At 36.4% G+C, this 12337-nt stretch overlaps 1 protein-coding gene across 4 annotated transcripts in view; it reads left to right on the plus strand.

Moving 5' to 3' along the window:
- Nucleotides 1-1475: 1475 nt before the first annotated feature.
- Nucleotides 1476-12337, plus strand: part of BBS7 (Bardet-Biedl syndrome 7) — a 37326-nt gene continuing 26464 nt past the window's right edge. For all 4 annotated transcript variants that reach the window (XM_070463849.1, XM_070463847.1, XM_070463848.1 and 1 more), the window contains exons 1-6: nucleotides 1476-1700; nucleotides 3545-3610; nucleotides 5910-5972; nucleotides 7473-7648; nucleotides 8872-9058; nucleotides 11848-11920. In XM_070463849.1, the coding sequence (XP_070319950.1) occupies nucleotides 1665-1700; nucleotides 3545-3610; nucleotides 5910-5972; nucleotides 7473-7648; nucleotides 8872-9058; nucleotides 11848-11920 (601 nt within the window). In that variant the 5' untranslated portion in view covers nucleotides 1476-1664. The remainder of the gene's footprint in view (nucleotides 1701-3544; nucleotides 3611-5909; nucleotides 5973-7472; nucleotides 7649-8871; nucleotides 9059-11847; nucleotides 11921-12337) is intronic.

Below are 12337 nucleotides of genomic sequence, written 5' to 3' on the forward strand. Positions count from 1 at the left end.
TAGGCAAAGGACGGACTGATGAAAGTCAGTCAAGGAATGTCAGTGCCCAGACCTGGGTCACCACGACAGGCCAGCAGTAGTGTGAGGATCCCTTAGGCCTTTTTGGAGATCTGTGATTTTGAAGGTATTTTCATAATACTAAGATCCTATTTGCCCTTTTCACTGTGTTTACATTTGTACTGATGGTACAAAAGCAAGGGTTAATACTGGTGGTGCTTAAGCCTGGATCAAGGTAAGGGCTTTAAACTGCTGTTGTAGTCATTTTGTCCTTCTTTCCTTTGTTACCGACAGGAAACAAATGCTTCACGTATTAATAAAAATGTCCTTTATGAAGCAGTGGAAATAGTTAATTTTAAGTCTCTATGCTGGATTATCTTTTTTAATATTCTGTGGGGTGACATGTGAAGTATGCACAAAGAATTTCTAGTGAATACAGAAGTACATTAGTTGTTTCAAGGAAAAGCACTTGGTAGATTATTTGAGTTGCTGGCTGAATTCACTGATTTTTTTCAAGGTACATTCTTTTTTAAAGCATGACTGACAGGCAAATTATGATTATTTAGACTTGGCAACTTGGCATACACTTCCTTGTTAATTCAAGAAGAGAAACTATCACTTAAAGGAAAATAATTGACATTTGTTGCCAATGCTTAAAATTCAAACTTTTAAGCACACATTAGAATTTGTGTCCATCATCTGAGGCTGAAAACTTTCCAACACTTCAAAATTTTTCTGATGGAATCTTTGATGACATAATACAACATCCTCAAAAGTCTGTTTGTTAAATGAAGCCACATTCCACACTGCAACTAACTTTTCAAAAACTACCAGTTGTTGAGTTTGGACTTCATTTTCTTCATATACTAACAACAACAAAAACTACCTATACCAATAGATGGTATGCAGAAGTAGATCTGGGACTCACTCGCTTACTTTTCAGGTGGGCAGTCAATAGATTTGCAAACAAAGCCAGTCTTTTTACTTTTATTTTAGAAAAGAATGATTTTTCATTAAAATATATACATAATGAGTTCATCATTTTTTAATATTTTTTTAGAAATTTAGTTCTACTTGGTATCAACAGATAATTCATATAAACAAACGTCTTTGGAGTCCTCAACAGTTTATAAGAGCTTTGTAAAGGGGTCCTAGGGCCAAAAGTTCGAGAACTGCTGCTTGTAAACTAACTCCTACAGCGGTGAAACATTTCTGTGAGTGATCCTTTCCAGGGGCGGTGAAAAAGGTCAGAATCTACCCTGGCTTCAAGTCAGGGCTCCACACACAAAGACTTAGACGGGGCTACGAGCAGCAGCAGCGTCGTAGCTCGTCAGCGTCTCAGTCTCCCTGGAAACCACTCAACCGCTGTCTCCTGAACCCCGCCCTCCTTTGCTCTCCGCCTCTCATTGGAGCGGGTTCAGTCAGTGGGCGGTCTGTCGGGAGGTGGGCGGGGCTTAATCCCTCCGGAGCCCAATCGCAGGAACGTCCTGACGTCACGCAGGACGCCGCTGCCCTGACGCTTCGCCCTTGCATCCCCCGCTGAACCCGCAGTAGCTGGCGTTACCCCTCAAAGGAGTCGCGAGCATTTTCCCCTGAGGCCTGCGATACCGCGCTCTCTGACCCACCTTACCTGGCCCGGCGCTGTCCGCCGCGTCCGTGCCGCCGTCATGGATCTGAATCTAAACCGAGCGGATTATTTGCAGGTAAACCTGAGGGGTTGGGGCCGACGCTGCGCGAGGTGAGCCCCGCTCTAAGAGAGGATTCGACCCTTCCACTGCCGTTGGTTGCGGTCTGTGGGAGCCGAGCGGCGAAGGAGCGGGTGTGAGTGGAGCCCTCCAGACGCCGTCCGCACAGGCTTGTCCGCGGGGCCGGTCCACCGGCACTTGGGAAGAAGAGAACCGCCGCCCCGCCCCGTGGGCCGGCGTCCTGCAGATGCTCCGAGTGTCCTGACGCGATCCCGGATTCCTCCCCAAGGCGCTTCTCCGCCCTTCTGGCTGCAGCTACCTGTGGGGTTCAAACTCCTGACTCTCCTTCTCTACCCAGTCTCTCGTCCCCAGGGCCAGACACGTATTTCTTACTGTGGGCTGGACCTGGCGACTCGGATCGTAATAAAAGCAATGGTAGCCGTTTTCGAGGGTCTAGTTTATTCTCAGAGCTTACCTTTTGTACATATATTTTGTTGTTTTCGTCGCTCAGTCGTGTCAGACGTTTTGGGACCCCGTGGACTGCATGCAACATGCCAGGCTTCCCTGTCCTTCACTGTCTCCTGGAGCTTGCTCAAACTCATATCTGTTGAGTAGGTGATGCCATCCAACCATCTCATCCTCTGTCATCCCCTTCTCCTGCCCTCAGTCTTTCCCAGCATCAGGGTCTTTTCCAGTGAGTCAGCTCTTTGCATCAGGTGGCCAAAGTACTGGAACTTCAGATATATTTTCCTTCACAAAAATTCTCAAAGTCGGTACGTGACGATCAAAGGGATTCTGAGAAGGCAATTTGCACAATAGCCAAACGGATGCGGTTCCTCTGTGAAACAAAATCTCTGTTACACCACCCTGCCTCTCAGTATTTTAGCCCTAGACTTTCCCTCTTCTCCATCCCCTTTCCCAGTAACCCTCTTTTGGCTAATGGTACAAATGTTTGTCCTGCCACTTGAGACTTATGCCGGATACTTCCCACCTTAATATCTTCCATATACATCTGGTCACCACATTTTGCTGTTTCTATCTCGAAAGTATCTGCTGAATCTGTCACGTTTTCTCCTTCCATCTCTGTTATCCCCAGTTTAGTCCTCATCTCTTGGATAATGGAAATAGCCTCCATCCTCACCTCCCTCCAAGCCATCCTTCACAACACTGGCTAGACTGATGTTTCAAAAATACAAATCTAAGTAGACTAGTTTAAATTTTAACACTATTCCATAGAATACAGAATAACAGGATAGATCTGTATGCACAATATGTAAATTCTTTCATGGTCTATTGTCTCAATTTCTCTCCCTTTGGTCCCATTCTCCTCCCCTAACCATGCCCAACTAGTGACATTTCTCTGCTGAGCAAACCATGCTGTTTTCATCTTCTGTACCTTTTGTAAAATGATCTTCATCATCAGTTAGATTGGATGTCGTTGTCATCAGCATGTTGCTGTCTTAGCAAAAATCTTCTCTGTTTCATTTTCAATAATCTATTTCTAAAGATTTTTCATTACAAACTCTTCTTTAATAGCTGTATGAAGTTGTAAAAAAAAGGCTTCTAGATATAATTTTTATGTGTGAAGTACCTTACCAGTAATGTCACATAATTATGTTTGACTTGACAGCTTTATAGCGTGAATTTTACTGCTTTTGATTGTTTCCTATATTCTGACTTTTGTGGCATATTTCATTAGAAAATAAGTTCACTGCTGATAACAGTTATTTCATATCACTAATTGTAATTAAAAAACTAAGGCTTACTATGATTAGAATCTGCTGGTCCTTTTACTCTTTGAGGTATAACTTTAAATTAGTGTATCAGAAAACATTCACTAGGCAGCTGATGTGTTTCCTTAGGTGGGGGTGACCTCTCAGAAGACTATGAAGCTACTTCCTGCCTCAAAACATACAGCCACACAAAAGGTAATGTAGAGACGCTGATTCCGCCATATCTCTCTAGCTCTTACAGAGGTTTATATGCCCCTCTTTATTGGTAAGTTTTTTTTTTAATTTCAAAGCTAAAGTGGAAATGGATTTCTGTTAATTTGAACAGAGGTTGAAATACCAAGGGACACTTATATACAGTAATTTTCTTGTACATTATAAGTATCATGTACAGTCAGTAAGTAGTATTAGCAAACTAGTTGAAAACTATGTTCCATTTTTCTGGGAATAATTTTCCCTGCGTGTGCTTGTGCATGCCAGATTGTATATATAAAAAAAGAAATATAAAACACAATATGCTGTAGAGAAAATACTTTTAAAAAACTTTGTCATATTTTTAAGAGTAATTTTTAAAACTTTATATTTAACTAACAATATTGATTATTTTTATAGAAATATTAATCCTGTAATTTCTGTAAGACAATATAATTTCTTAGTAGACTAATGGGATTCTTTAATAGCTGCAAAATAAATGCAGTATTACCATATAATACATTTTATCAAGATAAATCAACAGATTTTTGATTATCATTTCTTGTATTCAGTCTACTAAAGCAACACTTTTCAAACTTTTTGGTTTTAGGACTGATTTATAGTATTTTTAAGATCACTTGATTATTTTGTTTATTTTTTATTGAAATATAGTTGGCGTACAATATTATGTAAGTCACAGGTTTGCAATAAAGTGATTCATAATTTTTAAACATTATATTCCATCTATAGTTATTATAACATATTGGCTCTGTTTTCTGTGTTACACTGTATATCCTTGTACCTAATTTTATACACACTGGTTTGTATCTCTTAATCCCGACTCCTGTGTTGCCTCTCCTCCTTTCCTGTCCCCACTGGTAACACCTGGTAGTTTGTTTTCTATATTTGTGACTCTGCTACTTTTTGTTATATTCACTAATTTGCTGAGTTTTCCAAATTCCACATACAAATGATATATGGTTTGTTTTTCTCTGTCTGACTTATTTCACTTAGCATAATGCCCTTTAAGTCCATCCATGTTGTTGCAAATGGCAAAATTTCATTCTTTTTTATGACTGAGTAGTATTCTTTATCCATTCATCTGTTAATGGACACTTATGTTGTTTCTGTATCTTGGCAATGATAAACAGTGCCATGAACATTGGGGTGCCTGTATCTTTTTGAATTCATGTTTTTGGTTTTTTTCAGATATATGCCCAGGAGTGGGATTGCTGGGTCATGTAGTAGTTCTATTTTTAGTTTTTTGAGAAAATTCAATATGTTTTCTACAGTGACTGCACCAATTTATATTCCCACCAACAGTGTACAAGGGTTCCTTTTCTCCACATCTTTGTCAGCATTTGTTATTTGTGTTCTTTTTGATGATAGCCATTCTGACAGGTGTGAGGTGATATCTCATTGTGGTTTTGATTTGTATTTCTCTGATGATTAGTGATGTTGAGCATCTTTTCATGTGCCTGTTGGTCATCTGCATGTCCTCTTTGGAAAAATGTTTATTCAGGTCTTCTGCCCATTTTTTAATCAGGTTGTGTTTCTAATATTAAGTCGTATGAGCTGTTTATATATTTTTTATATTAACCCTTTATTACTTGTATTATTTGCAAATACTTTCTCCCTTTCGATAGATGATTTTCTTTTCTTTTTTCCTATGGTTTCCTTTGCTGTGCAAAAGCTTTTATTTAAATCAACTATAAATCAACTATATTCAATCAACTATATTCAGTATAATCAACTATATTCAATAAAATCAACTGTATTCAATAAAATCAACTATATTCAATATAATAAATCAACTATATTCAATAAATATTTAAAAATCAACTATATTCAATAAATCAACTATATTCAATATAGTTGAATCAACTATATTCAATAATATAGGTAAATCAACTATTCAATAAAAATTAAAAAAACTAAAAAAGCTTTTAAAAATATCAAATAGGTCTGTCACAAACTTATTTTGATAATGTTTTAAAAATTAATCTTACAACATTCTTATGCCCTGGTGATGGGGAAAAAGTCACCTCCTTGCCAAATCCATCTGTATTCTCTCGTTCTCTTTACCTTGTAGGAAACCAGCTACTTCTGTAACAACTCCCACGGGCTTCTCTTTGGCCCTTTCTTATAATTCTTTAGTGAATATTTTCTTATAGGGCTGTCTTTACTAGGTTTTCTGATCTCTATTTTTTAAAACTATAATTTATATATTGTGGATCTTGTTTTCCCCATATAAGTTAATAAGGCATAATAACAGTGATTTTAGATTCTCTTCAATCTGTTACAGGTGGTTGTTGGAGATCATGATGGAGTAGTTATGTGCTTTGGCATGAAGAAGGGAGAAGCAGTGGTATGTGTATGTTTTGAATACTCCCAGGTTGAGCTTTTTCTAAAGCACAATGAAAAATGGGTTAAAGGAAGTAGTGATATGAAGTATGAGACTTCAGGCAGCATAAGAGTCATTTGCTAGCTGTTTGTAAAACATATTTGACATTCTAAGGTGATATATTAGTTTTTTTCTGCTGTGTAACAAATTACCTCAAATTTAGGGGCTAACAATGAAACACATTTATTATCTCTCAGAGACAGGAATCCAGCCTCGAGGCCTCATGTGGCTGCAACATAGATGTTAGCCAGGCTCAATTTCTTTCTGCAGCTCAGGGTCCTATTCCATGCCCACATGGTTGTTTAAAGAATTCAGTTGTTTATTTTTATTGAACTGAGATCCCCACTTTATTGCTGTCTATAGGCCCAGGCCTGCTTTCATCATGTGAGGCCCCCACACTTCCTGGCCGTGTGGTCTTCTCACAGGCCCTCTCACAACTTGGCAACCTGCTTCTTCAGGCCAATGGGAAAGTCTGTCCAGTCTGCTAAGATAGAGTCTTACATAACAGAGCGCAACCTGGACGTGACCATAGCATCATCTTTACCACTTAATACAGGCTCGTCACGGAGTGATTATTACATTATCATGTACACAGACTGTAGTTTTAAAGTGATAGGTCTGAGATGTGAACGCTTATCTTCATTATACGTTATATGGAATTTGCAAAAAGATGGAGCCGGTAAAAACTATCAGAAACTCAGTGTTTCCATTATCCATATATTCTTCCAGATACTTTATTCTCTGTGTATAAAGGCATTGAGGGTGAAGGAAGAAACCAATGCCAATAATAAAATAGAAATTAATAATGCAAATACTTCCAATTAGAGAGATATGAAGTTATACACTCGGGTTTTCAGTAAATTCTGTTCCTTTGTTTATACTACTAAAATTGGTAAAATTGTAAGGGAACCATGAGAAATTAGTTTTAAAAAGATGATTAAAATACTGGAGGAGGTAGCCATTTCCTTCTCCAGGGGATCTTTCCAAGCCAGGAATCAAACCCAGGTCTCCTGCATTGCAGACAGATTCTTAGCCAGCTGAGTCACCAGGGAAGCCCATAAAAAGATGATTAAAGTGTAAAATCATGTCCATTGGAACCAGATGGGGAGTCTCGGTAAAATGCAGATTCTCATTCAGCAGATCTGCAGTTGAGCCTGAGGGTCTGAATTTCTAATAAGGAAAATATGCTGTGCTGCTGCTTAGTGAGCCCTACTTTGAGTTGCAAGAATTTAGATTTTAATGATGTTATTGAAATATGTGTGGGAATAAACATTATAATGTGTGAAGATATTTAGCAAAAAAAATCCACAAGATGATTGAAGTAAGCACATTTCTATCTACAAGTTTTCCTATATAGTAAAACTATAAACTTTTGTAAGTTTAAAATCACCACATTTTTTATGGTAAAGGAAAATATTTACAATAAGTTTCTGTACTTAATTTTTCCCTTAACAATTTTTGCAGACAGTGTTCAAGACTTTACCTGGGCAGAAGATTGCAAGATTGGAACTAGGAGGGGTTCTTAATACACCCCAGGAGAAAATTTTTGTTGCTGCAGGATCTGAAATTAGAGGCTTCACAAAGAGAGGAAAACAGTTCCTCTCTTTTGAAACAAACCTCACTGAAAGCATTAAAGCTATGTATGTTTATTCTCTCTTTATTTTTACATGTTCATTTACAATATTTTGGATAGGTGACAAACATCTGATTAAGTATCATATCTTAATAGGTTATCTAGGAAATAACTAAAAATACTTTATGAGTCAGAAACTGAATTTGACCTGGAATCAATATATAATCAATTGGTTATTGAAATCTTTTCAAGACATTTATAGTATTTATATTCAGTTATGATTCATAACCAAAGTATAAAAGAAGTGAAAAAACTCTCCAGATATTTACATTCAAATAAATATACTCTTTATGATCACAATTGATGATAGCTATCTAATGAAAATAATATACTAGTATATAATTTTTGTCAAATATTTTACCTCCCCCAATGAAAACTTGATTCATTCTAAGAATTAGAATATATTTATGATTATATACATTTTATTAAATATAATTTTAAATGAACTTCTTTTTTCAACTTAAAATTCTAATGAAATCATTTTTTTCCACTGTTTATTATTTAGTTTCAGGTAGATTCTGTTTAGATAGCCTTATTCTATTTAGTGTGGTAGTAAGAAAGATATGGAGTAGGAAATGGCAACTCACTCACTCATTCCAGTATTCTTGCCTGGAAAATTCCATGGACAGAGGAGCCTGGTGGGCTACAGTCCATGGGCTTGCAAAGAGTCAGACACAACTGAGTGACTGAGCATGCAAGAAAGGTAACTGTCGAGTTAAAGCTACCTGAGCTGCAATCCAGTCTACTGTCTGCTGTGTGTTTAGGCAAGTCACTTCACATTTTATTAATATTATTCCTCTTAAAAAGGAATAATTGTTCCTAGTTTATAGAGTTATGAGGATTGAGCTAATATATTTAAGTCACTTATGACAGTGCTTGGCACATAGCACACATTGAAAAGAAACCTACTTTTTGATATATTAATTGTCTTCAGGTATAGACAGGTGAATTACCATTATCACGTCTTTGTTTACAGTTTTTCTGAACTCAATTTTTGAGAAGCTCGAGACCTTAAGAACCTCATTTTCAGCTTACAAAATCATGGCTGTACCAAAAGTCTAGAAATTAAGTATGGGAAATGAAAACAAACTGTGTTCTCTGAGTCTATGATAAAATGATAGTAAACTGTAAATAAATAAACTTTTGTTTTCATCTCTGAAAATAATTCAGGAGTTTCTGATGCTTATTTTTAAAAATGTGGATGTCTTAAATTACTTTTCCTACTCTCAGGCACATATCTGGCTCAGACCTTTTTCTCAGTGCAAGTTACATCTATAACCATTATTGTGACTGCAAAGACCAACATTATTACCTTTCTGGGGACAAAATCAATGATGTCATCTGCCTTCCAGTGGAAAGACTCCTTCGTGAAGTACCGGTGTTGGCCTGCCAGGACAGAGTACTCCGAGTTTTACAGGTTACTGTTGTTTGCATTTTTATAGTTTTTCATAATTTAGGCATGTAAATATTGATGAACAATGTATAATTGAGATAAATTACTTTAGTGACCACTACCACTTTAAATATCTTAAAATTATACCTGAAATTTTTTTTTAATGTTTTACTTGACTAATATTTTTTTTTTTTACTTGAGGCAAGTGTGTTGAAATCTTCAGCAAGTTTTTAGAGAGGCATATATGGAAAAAAGGACACTTTTGTCCCCTTCACCCCATACATGATAGCTGAGTTAGTTCAATTAGAATGTAGTACCTTTGCTACATTTACTTCCCCACTTTTATTTTTTTTTCGTCTCTCACCCTCAGTTCAGTTCAGTCTCTCAGTCGTGTCTGATTCTTTGTGACCCCATGGACTGCTGCACACCAGGCTTCCCTGTCCATCACCAACTCCTGGAGCTTGCTCAAACTCATGTCCATCAAATCAGTGATGCCATCCAACCATCTCATCTTCTGTCGTCCCCTTCTCCTCCTGCCTTCAGTCTTGCCCAGCATCAGGGTCTTTTCTAATGAGTCAGTTCTTCACATCAGGTGGTCAAAGTATTGGAGTTTCAGTTTCAGCATCAGTCCTTCCAATGAATATTCAGGACTGATTTCCTTTAGGATGGACTGGTTGGATCTCCTTGCAGTCCAAGGGACTCTCAAGAGTCTTCTCCAACACCACAGTTCGAAAGCATCAGTTCTTTGGCACTCAGCTTTCTTTATGGTCCAACTCTCACATCCATACATGACTACTAGAAAAACCATAGCTTTGACTATACGGACCTTTGTCGACAAAGTAATGTCTTTGCTTTTTAATACGCTGTCTAGGTTGGTCATAGCTGCAGTCACCATCTGCAGTGATTTTGGAGCCCAAAAAAATAAAGTCAGCCACTGTTTCCACTGTTTCCCCATCTATTTGCCATGACGTGATGGGACCGGATGCCATAATCTTAGTTTTCTGAATGTTTCTATCACCCTCTCCTCTCCACAAAAATCAAACTAAAAGAGGAAGTTGGGTTGGGGAGAAGGTATTAGGCTTTAACAAGGGAGAGTTGAGATCAAGATTGTATCATCTGAGTTTATCCAGCATTTATGACAGTATGTTGAACAGAATAAGCATGCAGTAAATATTTGAAAAATCATTTATTATTTATATTCCTATTAAAAACTGTAATTGACTAAAGCAATTATTTAAGGCCATTGTTATTAATAATACTAGTTACAACTGTCTTCTTGAAAGTGACTTTTTTTTGTTTTGACCTTGCTGTGCAGCTTGTGGGGTGTTAGTTCCCTGATCAAGGATTGAATTCAGACCCTTGGCAGTGAAAGTGCAATGTCCTAACCACTGGACCACCAAAGAATTCTGAAAGTGACTTTCAATAAAATAGACACACTCTCTCTCACACACACATACACACATCCAGGACCCATAAAACAAAGTTTAAATGTAAATGACAAAAATGTAATGAAAGTTTAAACATAAATATAATGGATGAATTAATTGGATCAAAATTTAGGATGATGATAGTGCAGTTGAACAAAAAGTCTAGCTATTTATTCTGTACTACCAGATGGCCATTTCTCAGCATCAGCCCCCCCTTTCTAAAATTAATTTTTATTGATGTTTATTTGCTTTACGGTGTTGTGCTAGCTTCTGCTGTACAGCAAATGAATCAGCTCCATGTTTAGACATCAGTTCTTTTTTTTTTCCCTGTGGGTAGTTAATGTTCAAGGTTCTCTCTAGGAGCATGAATGATTGATCTTTCCCCTAGCCTATGCTCCCAAATATGAGTTGTTTGAGTAAGGCTTTTAATAGGAGCTGACTCACATCTATTTAGAAATTGATCTGACTGAACTCTAGGATTCTGCTTTGTTTAACCAGTGATCCATGTGCTTACTGTGGAAAGTAAAAAGTTGAAGTCTTTCCTCCGACCTGCACACTTTTCCCTACTCCCCCTCTGCCTCTGTATGCAATCCATTACCCCAAAGGTAGCCTTTTTAAAACAGTTTGTGTTTATATAGTTAGATACAGTTTTGTGTTTATATAGTTAGATACAGATATCTGTGAATATTTAATGTTATTTTAAATAAAGTATAAAGCATATGACTCATATTCTATATGTATTTAAAATCTTTAAACAAAATAGTATATCAGATTTACTGTAATTTTGCAAATGTTTCTTCATTGAGAGATTTATTGTATTTTTTCTATGTGAATTTAATACTTCTACCTCATTCTTTAACAGCTTCACAAATACTCTGCACCAAATTAAAGCATTAATAAGTGACAAAAGTGAAAAAAAGACAGAATCTAACTTGTTTTCTTATCTAAATAGCAGGGCATTCTGCCTCTTTCTGGAGTGGGTTTTGGAGATACACAAAGGCAAGGCCAGAATTTTCCTTAGGAAATAACTTTGAGTCTGTTTGAATGTGCCCCAAGTTAGGGCAGAAGAAAAAGCTTGTTCCTAGAAAGTTTTGATAGGGAACTTTACCAGTGTCAAGTTTTCATGCAAAGTACCTAAAATGAAAATTATTCAAAGTGGAGGATACTTGAAATACTTATTTCCTTGCTCTTTTTATATATATATATAAAATGAGTCAACATGCAAAGTTGCTAACAAATAAAAGTTAATATTCACAATCTAGTTTTTTTCAATAGTTTTATTCTAGAGTTCTTTATATAAATATTGATGTTATCCATGAATCCTTTTATTATAAATATTTTCAATTTGTATTCTGTTTTAGTTTTAAAATACTTGTTCTCCTTCAGGGATCTGATGTGATGTATGAAATTGAAGTTCCTGGTCCACCTACTGTTTTAGCCCTACACAATGGAAATGGCGGTAATCAGGGTTTGATTTTTGACAATCAAATAAGGGAGTGAGTTATGTTATTTAAGTTTAGATGTTTCAGGGTTTTAATCATTTAACTATATATTAAGTGAAAATGGGAAACTGTAAAAAGAACTTGAACTGAAATAGAGAAAGTTGTCTTCTAACTTGCCAGTAGCTAACCGTAATGAGTCACTGAACTTTACTTTTCAGTTTCCTCATCTTAAAATTAGTTAATGAGGAAACCATCTCTTATGGTTATAAAATTCTGTGAATGTATAACCATCTTTCTAAAATAAGTAAATTAATTAAAATCTGTCTTTTCATAATATTTTAAATGAGATTTTTATATGGAAGCCAATATATATGAAAGTATTTTAATTTTAAAGGAATAGTGTGAGCTATGAGATAACCGTAATATGTTGACTT

This window comes from Odocoileus virginianus, unplaced genomic scaffold (assembly GCF_023699985.2).
Source record: "Odocoileus virginianus isolate 20LAN1187 ecotype Illinois unplaced genomic scaffold, Ovbor_1.2 Unplaced_Contig_7, whole genome shotgun sequence".
Lineage (NCBI taxonomy): Eukaryota > Metazoa > Chordata > Mammalia > Artiodactyla > Cervidae > Odocoileus > Odocoileus virginianus.